The sequence below is a fragment of the Sphaeramia orbicularis genome, chromosome 14 (assembly GCF_902148855.1).
Source record: "Sphaeramia orbicularis chromosome 14, fSphaOr1.1, whole genome shotgun sequence".
NCBI lineage: Eukaryota > Metazoa > Chordata > Actinopteri > Kurtiformes > Apogonidae > Sphaeramia > Sphaeramia orbicularis.
In genome coordinates, this window is record NC_043970.1 from 3,794,355 (window position 1) to 3,815,479 (window position 21,125).

The window sequence follows — 21,125 nt, forward strand, 5'->3', positions numbered from 1 at the left end:
GTGACGTTTTAACACAGTTGCTATTTTTAAGGAATTTTTTTTTGTGTAAATATTAGCATTTTAGCTCAATAGCTTTCAGGTCATGTGACCTATTGACCCAAAATCACTGCAGGATTGTAGTAGGGTACTGGCTGAACGAGTTACGGTCATTTTTGTGATGTTTTAACACTGTTGCTATTTTAAATGATTTTTTTAATGTAAATATTAGCATTTTAGCTCAATAGCTTGCAGGTCATGTGACCTATTGACCCAAAATCACTGCAGGATTGTAGTAGGGTACTGGCTGAATGAGTTACGGTCATTTTTGTGATGTTTTAACACTGTTGCCATTTTAAATGATTTTTTTTAATATAAATATCAGCATTTTAGCTCAATAGCTTGCAGGTCATGTGACCTATTGACCCAAAATCACTGCAGGATCATAGTACTACATGGGCTGGTTGAGTTACACCTCTTTTTATTACATTTGAATAATTTCCCTATTTTTAATGAAATTCACATTGTAAATGTTAGCATTATAGCTCAATACAAGATAAACATTCATTGAAGAGATTGAAACAAAATGTTTTAATGTTTTAATCTTTTCAAAGGGTCTGGGGTGTATCCTGAATCACCGCTGCCAGCAAACACGTACGGCAAGTCACCGCGGACGATAGAATGGTTAAAAACCAGTGAAGACTCACACTGACACGTCTGTTTATTGCCCATCAATAACCCACATTTTATTTTGAAAACCGGAAGATGATCCACGCTATAGCATCCTTGCGCTGACTTTCTCAACCACCTCCGTGTTTTTACCGTAAAGTCTTTAATACGGGAGCACTGGAAATGTTGGAGCGGCTGGACTGACTTCGTAAAAAGGAGAGTCAGCTGGCTTGACCGCGGAAAAAGAAGAGTCAGCTGGCTTGACCGCAGTGCTGTGTGTTCTACTGCTGTGGATGTGTTGACATATGACTGACATGGATTCAACCAGTTGGACTGAAATTAAACACTATTAAATGGGTACAGGTATTTTTATACTGGAAAACAAAGACCTTCTTAAATGTCCTCTTTTCTTTGTTCTTCTGAATGTTGTCCAGTGTTAAAGGTAAATGTTTGTTCTGTGGACTGTCTTAGTAATCGTCTGTCCATTTGTGTTCAGGCTGGTTTTTGGTGGATTTTCTTCTGTGGACAGAACTGCTGCCTTCCCCTGGGACGCCATCCTGAGGACATACCAGTATGTTCATCTTTTCCATGGATGGAGGTAGGATCTGGATCAGTGGAACTGAAGGTTTGGATGATATATTTGAATTTTGCACTTTTTTTCTCTTTAGATTTCAGAGGTTTGAATTGGGCCCAAACATATAATAGTGAAACACTGTAAATGTTAGATTAGTAACTTTAAAGCTGAATGTCAGACACTGGGACACACTGAACTCATGAACATTGAAGGTGAACCTTAAACTGAAGAGGACAGTGTTAGCTCCATCAGCAGTGAGTTGTCCAACTGAGACATGTGGACATGCACTGAGGACACATTCCCAACAGGAAACAGCTGTGAGCTCAACTTTACTAGAAATGCTCATTTTCATCCATATGTTTTGTGTTCAACCAGTGTTGGACCATCTTTAGGACGAGCATAGGGACAGTTTTCTGATTCATCAAGTATTGTTAAAGCGCATTTCCACACTGTTTACTTCAGCTTAAACTTTAAGGTCATGATAAATTCAGTATCTGAACTGAATCTAGACACGGAAACATATATTACCTGAGTGGAGCTGATTTGTATCACACACTTCCTTTTTTTCTGTTCATACAGGCGTCATGAGGCTCGATGACAGCAGCAGCCAGTCAGCTATCAGCAACCAGGGACCACAGGAACCCAGTGTGGTTCGGTTCTTTCCATCTGTGATATGGATCAGAAAAGTGAAGAGTAAGAAAACTGAACCCTCTGTTATTGATCAGCAACAAAAAAAGAACAGAGTCAGCCTCAACACTGACACATACTCACATACTACTACACTGACAGAAACAAAATTATATATATATATATACACATAAACATACATACACACGTACATCTACATACACATACTTGTCCTTCTTTATATCTCTCAGTGATCCCCAACCCCTCCCTCATCCCTGTACCTCTGAAACATTGTGTCTTTGTTCGTCCTTTTAAATTCTTTCATGCTTGGACGTTGGTTTAACTCCATGTTGAATCTGTTCCACAGTCTCACCCCGCTGAGTGAAACACAAAAACCTTTCCTAGTCGTGTGTATTAAGTGAATTTTAAAGTTAATTTTCCCCCTTAAATTATACCCCCCCCCCCCCCCCCCCCCCCCCCCATAAATACTGAATAATTTCTGCATATTTGTTGGTAATAGATTTTTTTTTAGCTTTGTACATTATTTGAGCTGTTTGATCGTCCACAATATCTGTAAATTTGAGTCATTTTTACGGTAAGAATAATGAGTTTGTGTGTTCCTGGTAGCCAACACACACACACACACACACTCTTTTAGATGAAATTTAAGAAAACACCTCAAATGCACTAAAACCTTTAAGGGTGAACTTAATTTGACCATTTTGAAACTTTTGAAATCAACTGTTCAGTGCTTCAGTAATTTTTATATAACATGCCTTTTTTATTTCATTTTATTTTAATTTTCTTTATTTGATTGAATTTTATTGGAGTTGTTTGTTTTATTGTATATATATAATTAATTAAATTTAGTAGAAAATGTATTTTTTCAATATATTTGATTTTACATTATTATATTTTCTTTTTTACACTGATTTTACTTTTATTTGGGATATTTGTTTCATTGTATTGTTGGAATTTATTTAATTTGGTTTTATTTAATCTCATTTTAGATCATTTTCTGTATTTTATTTTTACTTCAGTTTTTTTTAAAATTTATTTTACTTCATAGCATTTCATGTTGTATTTATTTTATTTTATTTTATTTATTTATTTTATTGTATGATTGTACTTAATTTTGTTTCATTGTATTTTATTGTATAAGGTTAAGGTTAGAGGAGGAGGGACAGGTTAGGTTTAGGTTGGGGGTTAAGGGTTAGGGTTAGGTGGAAAAGTAGACACAACCCTCCCAGGGGAGGGCTCTGAGGGACTGGGGCTCTCAGGGGCTCTGTGAGGGGGGTTAGGGTTAGGAACAGGGTCAGGGTTCAGAGGTGTGCTGTTCTTCTTCATAAAGCTCCAGTTTAAGAAGGGAGGACCAGTTGTCAATAGGGTTTAGTTCAGGTGAGGAAGGCGTCCATGTCATTATTGTTCCTTCTGTAAATACTGGACTGACTGGACACACAGTAGAATACTTGGATACTGGACACAGTAGAATACTTGGATACTGGACACACAGTAGAATACTTGGATACATGTGAACTATCAGGAAAAAAAACCCTTTCTTGACAGATACAGACTTTTTCCTTTCCCACTGGCTGATGGACGTGTCTTATAAAAACTGGAAGTGTCTTTGGGAGTTGAGTTCTTATTCCTGTTCAGTCCATACAGGTCCATGTGTGTCCTGTGTAAGAACACCAGTCCATAGCAGAACCCCACCTCCACCTGGGTCTGAGTGGAAGTGGACTTCTGTGATGTTACTGATGCAGCCGTGGGTCCATCTGTCTGCTCCATCTACAGTTCCTCTGACCTCATTTGTCCATTAAACCGAGAATAAATGTGTCTTCAGATGGTTCTTGGTCCAGTCCTGATGTTTCATCTTGTGTGTCTTGTTCTGTGCTGCTCGATTCCAGCCTTTCTCACCTTGACCTTGTCTCTGAGGCCTGAACATCTTCTCCTTCTGGACACTCCAGGTCAGTTTTGGTTCTGGAACATAGTGGCTCTGCACGTCCATGTGTTCCTGGTAGTTTCCCTCTGGATTCTGTTCATATCTTTTACTGTTCATTTGTGTGTTTTCTTCTCTCTGCATATTTTATGACCCTGTCGACTGTTTGCTATAAAACATGATCATCTTGTGGTTGTGCTTCAATGGTTGAGCTGTTTCCACATCGTTTCATCTGTCTGAATGTTTTTTTTTTTTGACTCTTCACTGTTACTTAATCCCTGTTTTTGATCTATTTTACCTGAAGTAAAGAAGCTTCCTTATAATTTTGCACACCTTAATATAGGCTGGTCACATTTGAGGCCGTACTCTCTCCTCTTATACGAATATATATCGCCTGGGAATGACTAATTCCAACAAGAAATGTCATTTATATAATTTGCAGTTTAAAACGTGCAAAAATATGATGATATGGTCAAACTACTCGTGTGCCTAATAATTGTGCACATGGTGTATAAACCAATATAAAAATAACAAATAAAAGTAAATCAACTGTGATGGACAGAGCCTCCAAAAGAAACAAACGATAATGTCTGTCCTGGTGGAGTGGTGCATTGTGGGTGTTGAGTCTGCAGCTGGACTGACCACACTTGGACTTGGTAGCAGTATATGAGTTCCTGCAACCACTACGTTTCCATTCACACTCATATGTGACTAGAACTCCACATTAGACTTAGATTTTCTACATTCAACATTTTTACGCATGAAGGGTTTTCCAGATTGAATCATTCTGTCCAGAAAACAGCAGTTGGGACTCATAGTGGAATATTACTGCTGAAATATGTGAAGGCGTGTGACGTAGAAGCCCAACCACAGCAGAGGAGATGAGGAGATAAGAATGAGGAGGAGTTGGTGTCCTGATCAAAGATATAGAGACAGTGAAGAACACGGCACAGTGAAGAGAAGAGCATGACACTGGACATGGACCACAGACTGATAATCATCTGTATGTCCTTCTGGATGCAAGGTATGAGGAAGGGTGGACAGACACAGAGCTGAAAGGGTTCACCGCTGTCTGACAGCTTCATCTCTGTGGTTACACACCTGTCGTGTGTGTTTGATATCAGTCATAGTGTGTGCTGATGGTCATGTGACTGTCATGAGGGTCAAATTGAGTTTATTTAGTTTATTTGTTTATTTGTCAGGGACCGTGTAGAGCAGGGGTCTCAAACTCATTTTCTTTCAGGTTCCACATTCAGCCTGATTTGATCTGCAGTGGGCTGGACCAGTAAAATAACTGCATAATAACCTATAAATAATGACAACTCCAAATTTTTGTGTTTGTTTTTAGGGCAAAAAAACCCCATTAAATTATGAAAGTACTTACTTTTATAAACTATCCAAACAAAAAAAGGTGTGAATAACCTGAAAAAACAGAAATTTTGTAAGAAAATTAAGTGCAATTTTAACAATATTATACCTCAACTTATCATTTATACATGCACATTATGGATTGAATCTACAAAGACTCTGTTGTTCGTCCATCAGTCTCGATGACGACCTTGACTTCAGTTTTTGTGGGTCCTGGAGTGGCTTGTCAGCCCTATTTTTGCCCTGAAGTATCAGCCACAAAGACGCTAAACACTGATTAACAGGAAGAAAATTACTAAAATTGTGTCTAATTTTCTTTAGACATTTCAGGTTGTTCATATTTGTTTAGATTATTCACATTTTATTGTTTCAGGATAGTTTGTAAATGTAAGTATTTTCATAATGTAATGGGGTTTTTTTTGTGATAAAACTAAGACAAAAATTTTAAGTTGTCATTATTTATAGGCATAGTGTAATTTTTTTTTACATCAAATCGAGAAGAAAATATGGAGTCTTTCTTTTTTGTAGGTTTTTATGCTGTTATTATTTGACTGTAGATCATATTGGTCTGTATGTGGAACCTGAACTAAAATGAGTTCCACAGCCTGGACTGTGGAATTTTTGCACTTTGCAAATTCATCCCACGGGCCGGATTGGAACCTTTGGTGGGCCGCATTTGGCCCCCAGGCCACATGTTTTAGACCCCTGGTGTAGAGAAAACCTTAGACCCAGAGTAGAGATGGACCAGAGAAGATTAAAACGTTCATGTTCATGTCCGTCTGTCGTCCCTGTAGCAGGAAAGACGGACATTAAAATGGCAAACAGTGGCAGAGAATTCAAAAGAACAACAACACACTTAAAAGACGTCCCATCCAGTGGAGGTGTGGAATCCAGTTGGAGGGCAGAGTCAGTGCAGGCTTGGTTTATTCCATCCATGTTTGGAGTCTTGGTGGATCCATCTCTAACATGTGTGGTGTCCTTCAGTTCAGTGGGACTGTGTTCTGTTCTGTTTGGACTTTGGATGAGTAAAGCTGAGCGTCCAAAGGCAGTTTAGTACAAGGGGCTGCAGCACTGGCATCTAGAAGAAGGACTGGTTCTGCAGTTGGTTCAGATTCAGGTGAAAAGATGAAGAGGAGGAGGAGCACAACGGTGTGTGTGTGTGTGTGTGTGCGTGCGTGCGTGTGTGCGTCTGTGCAGTGACACACACACAGTAAAACTATCTGATCCTGTCAGTAACTCATGTTGATCAGGCATTGGTTGATGCAGTTCCACTGTGTGCTCTGTGTCCATCTGTGTCTACAGACCAGTTGATTCAAGCAGAAATCAGACAGGTCTCTGTCTGCGTTGTGGGACCAGGTTATGTCACATGACAACATGGGTACCAGGGGTTATTTTGTTGATGATGAGTAGTTAACTGGTCAGTGGATTTGAAGGTGATTTGGTGGGTGAAGGTGTATTTCAGGTTGTGGTTCCTGCTGAGTTTAGAGCTGAAGTGTTGATAACAGTACATGGACATTTAAGGGTGAGTTTCTACCATCTGCATGTCCTTCAACACTGGCATTAAAGATGAATGTTCATATGCTGCAAGCTAAATATACCATAGCCAAATGCTGGAAATCCACTATTAAATCAAGTGTTAGTGCACGGCTTGCAGGACTGTCGAACACTCTACCACTGGAAAAACTCACCTTTATGTTAAAGGGTAAATCTCTCATATTTGATAGAATGTGGAGATCGTTTATGGTGTTCCTAGAGAGGAGGAAAGTATTGGAGGCATGCTCTTTGAAAATGTCCATAAACAAATGAGTATTGCAATGTATTCAGTATACATCTGTTTGTTCTGGGTTTTTCTTCGTTTTATTTGAAACGCATCTCACTCTGAGACCACTAAGTGAACTCTCGGACCATCAGTGACCTCTAAGGATGATAAAAATTATTTATGTCTTGGACTGTACCAACTATAATGCATGTTACTGCCCTGTCATGTTTGTTATATTGAATATGAGCCTTACTGTGATAATTATGTTTTGCACCTATATTATTGTTTGTATTATTATTTACTGTATTAATTATTATTAATTATTTTTTGTAAAGGGATTATTTTCTTTGAAAACATAAATAAATATACTTGTGGAGAAAAAAAAAGATGAATGCTCAACTGTTGGACATGTAGTAGGGCCTACCGTTAACTTCAAAAACAATTAGACCTGTTGACTGGGTTTTCATGATAGAAAAAAAAAAAACTAAGAAAAAAATATTTATTTTTTTTTACAAGTTGCACCCTGTGTGTGCGTGTGTGTGCATGTGTATGCATGTATGTGTGTGTGTGTGTGTGTATGCATGTATATAGGGCTGCACGATTATTCGATTTTAAATCGAAATCAGATTTTTTAGTTGGGACGATTTTTAAAAAAGGGAAATCGTAAAATCGATTTTATCTCTCTCGTGCCTCCGGGCCGCGTGCTTGCGGGCGACCGTAGGCTCTTCCTCCTACCAGTGACAGCGGTCTGTCACAGAAGTCCGTGTAATGACCGGACTTTAAAGCTGTTAATGAGCCCGCAGTACTCATAGCAATGTAAGCTGTGGCTTCATGCACGGATCCCGCAACTGAAATATAACTGCATGCGGATCACTCATCTTCCGTTGTCCTGGATCTGTACTGTACCATCTTCTTCCGAACCGGGTCCGGGTCTCAGGGTCATCAACCTCAGCAGAGGAGCCCAGGCAGCCCTCTGCACACACACATCCACCAGCTCTGGGGATAGAATCCCTCTAGCGTGTCCTTGGTCGGTCTGTTCCACGCACGGATCCCCCAGTCTAAATAGAACCGCATGTGGATCACTCATATTAACGTGGTCCACGTACGCACGCATGACTGATGCCTGTCACTGACTTACATTGGTATCACTTCTGTGGGCCCAGATATCCAGAAAAGAAAAAAAACAAAATTTTTTAATAATTAATTTATTTCTCATACTTGCTAAATTTTTCATTCACAAAGGTAAGTTCTGTAACACAAAACCAAATATTATTTATTTTTTGAAAGATGTTGAACTGTATTTAAAGCTGTTAGATAAATCTGGAAGCAAAAAGGCTGTAAAAACGTAAGTATTTGCTTTGATTTGGACATTGTATTGTAGTGTATTCCCCCTGGCAAACTTATGTTATTTTCTTGTATACATTGTTTGTATACTCTACTTCATTCAATAAAGATTTAATTAAGAAAAGATAAACTTCTGTGGGTTCATCACATGATCCCATCACAGATTTAAGGTCAGAGCAGTGCCTTGCATTGTGGGCTGCTCACGAAAACGACATGCTGACTTTTGTAGTTTTACCCAAAAATCGAAATTGAAAATCGAGTTTTTAGAGGAAAAAAATCGGGATTTTTTTTTTGCCGAAATCGTGCAGCGCTACATGTATATGTATATGTGTGTGTGTGTGTATATGTGTGTGTGTGTGTGTGTATGTGTCTGTACGTATGTTTGTGTGTGTGTGTGTGTTTGTTTGTTTGTTTGAGGTTGTGTCCTGGGGCCTGTTTCACAAAACTAGGATAAGGGATTAAGCCGGGATATGTCGGCTATCCTGGCTCAACTTATCCATGATCTGGTTTCACAAAAGCAGGATAGGGGAAAGCAGGATATGTTTTGATGTAAGTTACCATGGAGATTTAGTCTGTGGAGCTAGCCTGGTCCAGACCAGGCTAAGTTCCAGGATTTGTTTTATCTCATCCCTCATCTCAGTCAACAGTCACCACAAATGGAAACCAATAGTTCTTCCACTGCCCACTACACAATGGAATCACAGTAACTAGACCCACTGTCAGTATTTAAACAGTTGTGATTATTAATTTCAAAAATTGTACATAAATGATGATTTTAGATGATTTTGCAATCATTAGATCAGTTCAGTTCAATTGTGTTTATTCAGACATTTCAAACATTAGACATTTATGCAGATCCAATGTATAAAAACTAAAGAGTCTGTAAAGGAATAGGTTGAAGCCTAAGATCATTCTACTAACCTCCCCATTCATATCACCAAACAAAATGAAATAAAATAGATACCAATGCCTTTAGCTTAGTAACAATAGAAACAACAAAAAACTAAACAGTTCAATAGTTTGAGTGGAAAAATGAACATTCACATTATTCATATATTTTCATGACATTTAAGCATAGTTTTAAACATAAATAGTGTTGTACAGTCTTTGAACTCAGGATTGAACTTGTTCCAAACATTTTCTCCAACACACAGACTAAATGTGTTCATATTTGTTCTAACAGAAGGTTTATTGAACACATGACTTCCTCTGAAATTAGAAATAATTTCCCATATTTTAATCAAGCTCTGAATATGAACACGCAACCGATTTTTTAAATTTTCAACATGAATTGTTTTGTTTTAAAGTAGACTAAGTTACCGAACTTTAAAACTTTTAGTTTGATCGTAAACTGATGTGTGTGTTTCCTATAGGACACTTTATTGATCAGTGGTATTGGCCATTTCTGAATAATGTTGATTGGATTTGTATTAGTTCTGTCAGTATTCACCCACACCTCCATGAACTACAACATCTTCACTTCTTCTGTATAGTTATTCCAAGGAATTTGATTACATTGACCCTTTCAGTCTCTGTATTATTTATACTTAGGTAACTGACAGTTTCCCATAGACTATATATGTCATATAAATATAAATACACAAAGAGTAACATGATGTTCCTTTATTGAATAAGGATCAATCAAAGCATGTAAAACCATCAGCTCCTTTAAAACTGAAGTCACACAGACTGTACAAGATAGAAAGAACAGAACCAAAGCATATGATAGAACAGAAGAATAAATACACATTTAAAGGTAGAATACAGCCCACATGTCTGCACACTGAAAGAAATACACGTCTGTACACTGAAAGAAATACACGTCTGTACACTGAAAGAAATGCAAGACAAATCCATACGTAACAAATGAACAGACAAACGAATGGATGCAGTAGCCTCCCTGAAACACAGTACACACAGTAAACACACAGTATAAATACAGTATACATACAGTATACACACAGTATGTAACACAAACATCAAAACAGGCCAAATCAATTTAAATTGAATAACAAAAAAAAAAAACAAAACACAAATTCCTCTGCCCCTGCAGGACATATTTACCTTAAATCATGCACATGAACTAAAATAACTGAACACATATTGGTCCCTGACCAGCTGATCACTGCGGTCATCAGGGAAGATGGCAAGATTGTCCCAGTCTATGTGTGATGCACTTTTTTGAGGGGGGGGGCTCCCTTCCTCCCTCCCTCCCTCCCTCCCTCCCTCCCTCCCTCCCTCTCCTTCCTCAGGCCACATTGTGGAGGACAGTACAGGCCACAGTGATGTCACATGACCTCAAAGGGCTGACCCTTAAGTGGTGAAGACGGTGAAAGCGTTTCTTCAGGAGGTCAAAGGTCCTTTGGATCCTGGTCCTTGTCCTGGCATGGGCATGACTGTAGGCCTGCTGTGGTTCCTGGGGGTCTGTGTATGGTGTCAGGAGAAAAGGCTGGTAGGTAGACCCCCTGTCCCCCAGAAACACACCAGACAATTCACCTGTCAATACAAAACCTCAGCATCACAACCTCATAAATACAGTTCCATTCTGGACACAGATGTGATGTAAACAGTGGTTGTTAACAGAGGTTGTGTGGCTCACCTTGTGATCGGCGCTGACAGATTCCAGAGGTCCGATAGACTCAGGAGTCATGGACCGAGCCAGAACCAGAACCAGACCACTGAGACACAATACTGATGAGACAGTCAGCATGGACCATCTGAAATGATAAGATGAAGAATATTAAACCAAACAACGAACATCACAAACAATGAACAGTGTTCATTAACCCATAAAGGCCCAACACTACTTTAATGTCAGTTCACAAATGAATTTTCTCTATATCTAACCTTTCTTAAGTGATTTATCTCCATTTGTTATAATATTATCTTCTGTAGTTTGTATTTTATCAGTGTAAATCAGATATTTTCCTATATTTAATTCACTGATCATGTAGATGTTCAATAAAGCTCAGATTAAAGTTGATGGTTCTTCTATCAGAAACAGATCAAACTGAACAAACAGTGTCTTTTTCAGTCCAATCTGTCCTTAACTGAACATAAACCCAGTGTGTCCATCCACTGTCATTGATCCAACTCCATGGGTTTGACTGGTGAATCAATGTTGTAGAAGATGACAGTGTTTCCACGTTCACTACGGAGCCTCTGAACGTCCAAATGGGTCATATCTGATGACCATGAAAAGATGAAGAACTGTATTTTACACTAATTATTGACATGGATTAATAGGATTAGTGGATCAACAGGGATTTAACAGTTTAGATCAGTGATCAATGATTGATGTTTGGGTCTTTATGGGTTAATTAACAATATCATAAAGTCATGAATCATGATAAGATAAGATAAGTTTATTTATCCCAAAGGTAAATTCACTGAAGTCAGTGAGCTCATCTATTTATCAGAGTTCTTCAGTCTGATGCAGTTACATGTACACAATTTCACTCACATCTACAGTTAGTTTAACTTACAATTCACAACTCCGTTTTCACAGATGTTAATTAACTATTTGGGTTGTAATTGTGATGGTTTCAGCGGAGCGGTCACCGTGTGCTTGTGCTCTACTTACTCATTCAGGCTGTCTGTAGTCCTTCGCCACACTGTTTCTGGTTGTTTTTGTAACTGTGGCGATGTTGTGTTTCTTTCTGATTCGGTCCTTTACTTCCTCGTTTGCCAAAATGAGGAGTTTTGCATCCGACGGGGTAAAGTCCGCTGCTCTAGTTGCCATGGTGAATCGGTGAATCTGTGATCGATGTCGGGGTCTATTGAGGAAGCCGGGTGCGCGCACTTATCCAGGATGAGTTCCACCTGGCTTGATGAATCCGTGTCCGGTCATCCTAGCTCGGTCTTTGTGAAACCGATTAAGCCTGGACTCCCATGTTTTGGATTCGTTGAACGCGGCTTAGTCAGTCATCCTGGATGACGGAATCCTAGTTTCGTGAAACTGTTGGTCACAGATGTGTCGTGTGTGTGTGTTTGATATCAATCCTAGCATGTGCTGATGGTCATGTGACTGTCATGATGGTAACTGAGGGTCAAACTCAGATCAGTGTGAATCCAGTGAAATATTGTTGGTTTGATGAATCCTGTCTGTTCCAACAGTGACATCAGACGTTATTTAGAAGGAGGAGCTGCTGACTGTGTCCATTATTGCCTTCTGTCATAGATACCATGTGATAAACCAGTGCAAATGTGTGTTGTGCTTTCATCAGCCTCAGGTTCTGTCTTTAACTCGTCTGTGTTGGATTTATGGATCAGGATCAAACACATACATGTTGTGTTTCCTCTCAACACACACCAGTGCATGAAGAGTCTGAAGCACCTTTACTGATCCACTTCCTGTTTGTCACAGCAACTACTGATTCCAGCTCTCTGATTGGTTCCACGGTCTGTCCATCAGCTGATGTTACACAATCCACTGACAGAACCTGTTCAACTCAACATCTGGGTTCAAATGATCCATATATGAGTTGAATAAGTCCAGATCAGTTCTGCTTCAGTGTTTTTAGAATTCAACCATCAAACACAAACTGAACAATAATCAGTTTAATCAAGTCTGGGTCCATTTCAGGTGATTAATTAATGATTCCTCCAGTTTGACTGATACTGATCCAACTCAATGTGTCAGTTTCATCTTGTCGTTGTTCATCTCCTGCTGTTCAATCATGTCATATATTTGTATTTGAACCTTCATCTGTGTCACATGTGCTGCTTTGGTATTTAGACGCCGTTTGTCAAAGTCAAAGCAGAAACACAGTTCAGACAGATTTAGATCCAACCTGATCAGCCTCAGTTTCCTGTTTGCTTCCCAATGTGGACATGTTTGATTTCCTATCAGAATATTGTCCTATTTTCATGGCTGTCCTTTGTGTTTTTCCTGCAGGGCTCCTGTCTGAAAACAACAGCACTTCAACAGGTAAGAAATGCAGAAAGGAGGGATGTGAAATGGGTTGAAGCTGAACATCCTGGTTCAGGTGGTTTTCATCTGAACAAACTGGAGCCAATGCAGAGGATTCAGGAAGGATGGGTTTACAGAAGCTCCACTGAGCACGCTCAGCTCCTGTTCCTGACATTTGGACAAGTGTGGCTTTAAAGATCCACAAGTGAAGGAAACACTGACAAACAGGAGCAGACTGAGCCATTCAATTCACTGACTGAATGAATGAGGGATGAACTGAGTCTGTTTGGACAGAAAATCTGTCAGTGGGACTGAAAACACTGTTCACACATGGAAACCATATGTGGTCAATAATCCAGTCAGTGTGGTCCAGATGGTGTGTTGTGGTTCTGGACTGGACTCTGACTGGTCTGTCTTATTTCTACACAGAGTCTGTCCACTTCAGGTTGGTGGGAGGAGCCAGTCGTTGTCATGGTGACCTGGAGATGAAACGACAGGATGGAAACTGGAAACCAATGGAGGGGGTACACTGGTACAAGAAGTTAGGAAACAGAGTTTGTGCAGAACTGGACTGTGGATCTGCAGTTTCAGTGAGACGCAGAGACACTGGTTCAGATATAGATAGTTGGTGGATCAGATCAGAATGGGATCAGTCTGCACTGAGTGACGGTTTTAAATCTCATCCATATCTCTATTCATCCCTGGAGCTGAATTGTTCAGGTAAGAGCATTAACACTGAACCCTGACCCTCACACTGTCACTATGGGCTCCAGACTCTGTGGACTCTCAGATCCTGGTCGGTCCAAGACTTCAACTCAGATTTAATGTGAACTCATACAAACTGATCAGTACAATCAATCAGTAATATCCATGTCCACAAACACACAGCTGATTGAACATCATGTCACACAGAAGAAACAAACCAAACCCATATGAATGTGAGTCCACTACAGTCCAGTAACATCCACTGTATAGTCCAAGCCCCCAGACCCTGGTCTACTCCAGTCCACTAGAGTCTCTTAGGGTGTATTCACACCTGAAAAGTCCTTTGGTCCGCTTATTTGATTCGGATCAAATGCAGACTTTATTTTTTTCATTTGGGTCGGGTCGCATTCACACTGCACTTTTTGCTAGTGGACCAAAATGCGTGAACAGAAGCACGCATGTGACAAACTGCGCTGGCATTGGACAGAAAAGTCAGGGGCGGGGTGAATCAGAGACGGCCGGTGTTGATGAAAATTTACGTGGTCCTCCTACATACAGTTATCATTTTCGGAATATAAATTATATTTTTACAGACACAAATTTACGAAAATAATGTTAACACTCAAGAAAATCTCAGTCGGAGCCAGTTTCATAATATGGGCATCTGACCAAATGTCAATGGCACATTCAGTTTCCTCATTGCTCCACATCTGTCCACAGCTCATGGCTGCTGCTGTTAGCTCTGACCACCCGTAAACCTCGGCTACTTCCAGGAGCTACGGTGGCTCGTCAAGCACAAAAAGGCGCAAGATTCCTTGGTTTGGTTCAGTTCGAGGTCAGTTCTATTCACACCAGAAGTGAACCGGCCCAGAGTCCGTTTGGAAGCGGACCGAGACCGCCTCTTCTAGGTGGTCTCGGTCCGCTTGTTTGGTTTGAATCAGAGTTTGCATGTTTGTATTCACACTTAAAAAAAAGTCTGGACTTTCTGGGGAAACGAACTCTGGTTCGTTTTAAACGGACCAAACGTGGTAGGTGTGAATACACCCTCAGAGTCCACTTCAGACTCTAGTTTTATTCCAGTCTTCTTCCATCTGTGTCCACAGACTCTGTCAGACTGGTCCATGGGTCCAGTGTGTGTTCAGGCAGACTGGAGGTCCGGTCTAATCAGTCCAGGTCCTGGTCCTCGGTGTGTGAAGGACACTTGGACCTTCATGGTGCCCAGGTGGTCTGTAGGGAGCTGGGCTGTGGGGCTCCTGGGCTCCTCCAGGGGGCGCTCTATGGAGAAGCAGAGGCTCTTGTGGTGCAGACGTTCCAATGTAAAGGCCATGAATCTGCTCTGCTGGACTGTGGAAGCGCAGGGTCAGAGACCTGCTCATCTGGAACAGCTGTGGACCTTACCTGCACAGGTGGAGCTTTGATTGACAGCAACTTCTATCAGTTCACTCACTTTGATCTCATTTATCCGTCATTTGTATTTGATCAGATCCTGATGATGTCAGACTGGTGGGAGGAACCAGTCGCTGTAATGGTGTAGTAGAGATCAAACATCATGGAGAATGGAGATACATGGGAAATGAATATTATTATTCTGACCCGTGGACCCTGAAGGCAGCAGATGTCATATGTCGTCGACTGGACTGTGGATCTGCTGTTTCTGGGAGAAGACCTGGTTCATCTGATCATGTGTGGTCCATCCGCCCCACCTGTCTTCTCTCTACATCTACACTGAGGGACTGTGTGAGAACAGATCCTGACTCCAGAAGCTCCCCCCTGTTCCTCACCTGTTCAGGTAAGTCTACTGATGGTGGTCCTGATTCTGTCAGATTTCTTCCATGAGTCCATTCAGGTGTGTTTTATCTGAGCTGTGTCAAACCAAACCCAGTCGGACCAGGTCCACACATTGGACAGTTGGACTGAAACATCAAACACATGCAGCTGAATTCAGTTCCAGTCCATGAACGTGGTCACATGACTCTGCTTTCCAACAGGCTGTTGAACAGCTCAGAAGGACTTTGTGTTGGTCCATGTGCTCTTTTTCCAGCTCTGTGTGGGTCTGCTGGACTCTGAGGACACCATGAAAACATCACTGACACTAAACCATCTCCTTTAATGCAGATGTTTGACATGAGCCACATGTTTCCAGTTCTCTGAGATGAACCAGTGCACAGGTCACTGATCAAACACACTGCATTATGGTGCATTCACTGACCACTGGGATTGTGTGTGTGCATCAGACCAACTGCCTTTGAACATACCCCACTCACACATATTGAATGTTCAGTCTGACTTCAGAATGACTGTGTCTCCACCAGCGCTGACGTTAAACTAACTCTAACCTGTGACTGAGGATCCACAGAGTGGACCTGAGGCCTGTTTGAGTCCAGTCTGAATGCAGACAGCGCCCTCTGTTGGAATCCAGTTCAACAACAGCACACACTCACTGTGTCCTTCAGCTCCACATTCAACACTAAAGGGCCTTTTATTGGTGTGTTCTTTGTTCTGCTGTTTTCTTTGAGGACGTTGTGTCTCTGGTTGAACTGGTCCATGAGTCCTGTTTAGTTCCTGTGTCACTAATGACTGACAGGAGGCTTTGAAAGAGTCCACCCTCACACTCCCGTCTGTCCAGGGGCTTTTGTGTCTTTAAACATGTCTCTGTGTGTTGTTGTGGGTCCACAGATTCTGTCAGACTGGTCCATGGTTCCAGTCTGTGTTCAGGCAGACTGGAGGTCCGGTCCAACCAGTCCTGGTCCTCAGTGTGTGAAGAGGATTTGGACCTTAACGATACCCAGGTGGTCTGTAGGGAGCTGGGCTGTGGGGCTCCTGTGCTCCTCCAGGGGGCGCTCTATGGAGAGGGGGAGGCTCCAGTCTGGACCAGTGAGCTCCAGTGTGAAGGAAATGAGTCTGCTGTCCTGGACTGTAGAAGGTCCAGCTCAGCTGGGAAGACCTGCTCACCTGGAACAGCTGCTGGACTCACTTGTACAGGTACCAAGGGAGCGTGGCTTTCATACGACAGACTTTCACATGTCCAATGAGAGAATGAGGGATAGCTTAGGTCATTCCTTCCCACAGCCATCAGAATGCAAATATAATGTAATTATGAATATAATATTTACATTTAAATCTAAATTTATATAAATACTTATAAAAAATAGCAGATTTTTCATGTTTCGTAAGTCTATATTTTCAGATCATCTTCCCTACACTTTATTGTTGTATTTGCTGTTGTCAGCTGTGTAAGGTCACCATGGAGGGATCAATAAAGTCTGGTCTGATCTGATCTGATCTGATCTGATCTTTCCTTTCCTTTCCTTTCCTTTCCTCCCCTCCCATCCCCTCCCCTCCTTTCTTTGTCTGTGTAGGCTCTCATTTGTCCAGGTCATGGTTCTTCTCGGTTCAACTGGACTGGTTCAGCTCTTTTGAAAATGGATGAGAGTCCAAACATTTTCTAAACAGTTGAACCAGTTCTCCTGTCTTTGTGTCTGTGCTCAGATCCAGGTGGTGTCAGGTTGGTGGGACAGCCGAGCCGCTGTGCTGGTACTTTGGAGATCCAACACCAGGGACAATGGAGACCAGCAGGCGACCCATTTAAACTCTGGGACCTTAGGTCTGGATCTGCAGTGTGTCAGTATCTGGACTGTGGATCAGCTCTTTCAGTCAACAGAACAGAGGATTCTACACCCAGACCTGTGTGGTTGGTCTCAGTTCCTTGTGTAAAGTTGACATCTGGACCGAGGGACTGTGTTGGACTAGATGGTCCCTTTAACATCTCATATCTCGTGGACGTGGTGTGTTCAGGTACAAATGAACACAAACTGTGTCTTAATTAAATTCTCAGTGACCAGATGGTTCTGACTCTGACATTTAAAGTTCCATCTAATGAATTTTTTCATTTTATCAGGTGATTATTTTGTCTCAGTTCATTCATGGAGAGAAATTTGCTTCTTTATTCATCAATCAAAAAGAATGGATTTGCAATAAAAAAGAAAAGATTTGCAACCAAAAAAGACATTTGAGAGCAGAAGACAGTAAGCAATCAAAAAAAAAGATAATTTTGCTTATAAATCAGTCCTCATTGCTTGTGAGTTAAAAACTTTTGCTTGAGACTTCAAAAGTTTTGATTGAAAATCACTCCTCTTTGTTTGCAACTTCAAAAGTTTTGCTTTCAAATTTAACTGCATTTAATGGGCGGGGGCTATGCTGATGGATGAGAGAATGTGTCCCATAAGTAACGAATTACACTAAATATTGTCCGCTACAGCCTGTACATTCACAGCCTGAGCAGAGTATGGAATGAATGAGTGAGTTACAGGGAGGAGTTGAGAGACAGTGGGTGTAGGGTGGTTTGACAGGACAGAGTGGCATAGGAGCCCATAGGATACCTACAAACACAACTGCGAGGCAATCTGGTTATCAATTCTTCTTAACAATTATCTTTTTTCAGCATGTTTTCTGGTTTTCCCTATGTCGCGTCCCGACCCGGTCCAAGAGCACCATGGACCCAGTCCGGGCGCACTTCGGACCCGGTCCGGGCTCACCTCAGACACGGTCCGGGCTCATCTCAGACACGGTCCGGGCTCACCTCAGACACGGTCCAAGCTCACCTCGGACCCGGTCCCAGCTCATCTTGAACCCGGTGCGAGTGCACCACGGACCGTCGGGACGCGACGTAGGGAACACCAGAAGACGTTGTGCAGGAAAATGATAATCATTAAGAAGAATTGCTAACCTGATTGCCTCTCAGTTGTGTTTGTGGGTATCCTATGGGCTCCTATGCCACTCTGTCATTATTTCTCTTTCTGCACCTGACACCGAGCTGTGGTACAGGTGTCCTGTCGAACCACCCTACACCCGCTGTCTCTCAACTACTCCCTGTAACTCACTCACTCATTGCATACTCTCCTCAGGCTGTGAATGTACAGGCTGTAGCAGACGATATTTAGTGTAATTTGTTACTTACGGGACACATTTAAATTTCAAAGAGCAGCAGACTATCAACTGACCTCCCTGTAACAGAACACAATGGAGAAGTGGGTTTAAGGCGGAAGCTGTAGCCAGCGCTGGAGCCAGGTCAAACCCACCAATAGAAACTCTTCTCTCATCCATCAGCATAGGCCACACCCATTAAGTGCAGTTAAATTCGCAAGCAAAACTTTTGAAGTTGCAAAGAGGAGCGATTTTCAATCAAAAAAATGTTGAAGTCTCAAGCAAAAGTTTTAAACTCACAAACGATGACGACTGATTTATAAGCTTTTTTTTGATTGTCACTTTCTGTCTTTTGCTCTCAAATGTCTTTTTTGGTTGCAAATCTTTTCTTTTTCATTGGAAATCCATTCTTTTTGATTGATGAATAAAGAAACACATTTCTCTCCATATTCTTTGTTTTTTTTCTGTAAAATGTGTCAAATATTGACCTTTGACCTTTGTAACGTCCAGATCCCAAATGAACGTCTTCATTTGGACCAGATGAGGCTGAAAACGCAAACATATTTCACATTAATCTCATTTAAGACAAAAGGACCAAATGTTGACATGTGAGACTTTAAAAATACCACGTGTCATTTTTTACCCATAATGCCTTTGAAGGTCAGCTGTGGTCTAAATGACAGACTCCTCCATGTTTTCATTGGTCAGTATTCATCCCATCCCAAACTCCTGTGGATCAGATCCATCTGTGTCTCTGAGGAGGATGGATTCTCTGACTGCTTGTTTGTGCTCATGTGTGCTGCTTGGTCCAATCATTTCTCTGTGTGTGGACAGATCTGCTGCCTCAGCCCAACATCTCCCTGTCTGACGGGGTCTTTGGGGTCTACCAGCAGGGGTTCCGGGTGCTCGTCGGCTCCGACTTCACCATCACATGCTCTGTCCAACCACAGTACCCAGGAGGCTCCTTCCAGCTGATTTCTGACACCAAGAAGTCGCTGAACCTCACCCTGCCGGCTGTCAATCACTCCGCCCACTTCCTGTTGTCTGCCATGGGTTACGCCCACCGAGGGAACTACACATGTGTTTATCACGTGGACGTTTATAACCACAGCTTCGCGTCGTCTCAGAGCCCCGCCCTCTATCTCACTGTCGGAGGTAACACCAGGACAAACACACACAAAACACCCACAATGCATCAGTAAGTCACATGACCATGTTACACAACGTTCCCAGTGAGCAGAGTGAACAGGTGTGAGCAGAACCACGTTGGTAGAACTGAGATGAGGTAAAGCCGGTCCAGTTGAACCTGTCAGAGACTGGGCTGAACCAACAAACACTCCTTTAATCTGAGCTCAGTTCAAAGCACAGTTGAGTTTAAACCCAGGTTTAAACCCAGTCCATCCAGTTGAATGTGAAGCCCAGTTAGTGTCCACAGTTCAAGGTGCATCTGTACATGTGTGTGTGTGGTCCACATGTCCAGGGTCTAGAGGGGGTCCACTGGTATCAGTCAGTCTATGAGCTGCAGCAGATGGAGGTCTGGACCAACACAGTTGGACACATGGTGTCAAATCTGTCCAATAGGACGAGTCCACTTCAACAACATCAACCAACACTTTGAATTCAACTGTCTGCCTCATTTTCAAACTCTTCTTTAAACCCACCTCTGTTCTTTGGCTTTTCACACCGCGTAGGTTGTTGATTTGATGTGCACGGATATTTGATCTGGGGTGGACAGACTATTGATTTAGGATGTTTCACTGTGTTTTTATGGTAGTATCTGATCTTCTTATTGTGTTTCTTTTACTGTACAGCGCTGTGGAAACTTTTGTGTTTATTTAACCCATAAAGACCCAGTGTTACTGTAGTGGCACTTCCAAAATATGGTTTTCTATTTATTTAAGTTTTCTGAAGTGATTGATCACAATTTATGATGCCATAATCCTCTGTATTTTGTGTTTTTTCAGTGAACATCAGGTATTTTCCTGTATTTAATTTATTGATCATGTAGATGTTCGTAAAAGCTCAGATTAAAGTTGAGGGTTTTTATATCAGAAACTGAAGAAAAAGGGACTTTTTCTCCAAAAGTGTGTCCATCCACTGTCATTGATCCAACTCAATGGGTTTTACTGGTGAATCAATGTTGTAGAAGATAACTGTGTTGCCACGGTAACTACAGAGCCTCTGAACGTCCAAATGGGTCATATCTGATGACCATGAAAAGGTGAAGAACTGTATTTTACACCAATTATTGACATGGATTGATAGGATTAGTGGATGAACAGGTACTAAACAGTTTAGATCAGTAGATGGTTTAGGTTAAAGGTGGACG

At 41.4% G+C, this 21,125-nt stretch overlaps 1 protein-coding gene across 1 annotated transcript; it reads left to right on the plus strand.

Annotated features, from left to right (window-relative positions):
• The first annotated feature begins 1,803 nt into the window (after positions 1 to 1,803).
• Positions 1,804 to 18,598, plus strand: LOC115433217 (CD5 antigen-like). The gene is made up of 4 exons (XM_030154506.1): positions 1,804 to 1,869; positions 15,042 to 15,279; positions 15,357 to 15,662; positions 18,315 to 18,598. The coding sequence occupies exons 1-4, from the start codon at positions 1,804 to 1,806 to the stop codon at positions 18,596 to 18,598; spliced, it is 894 nt and encodes a 297-aa protein (XP_030010366.1).
• The last annotated feature ends 2,527 nt before the right edge of the window (positions 18,599 to 21,125 follow it).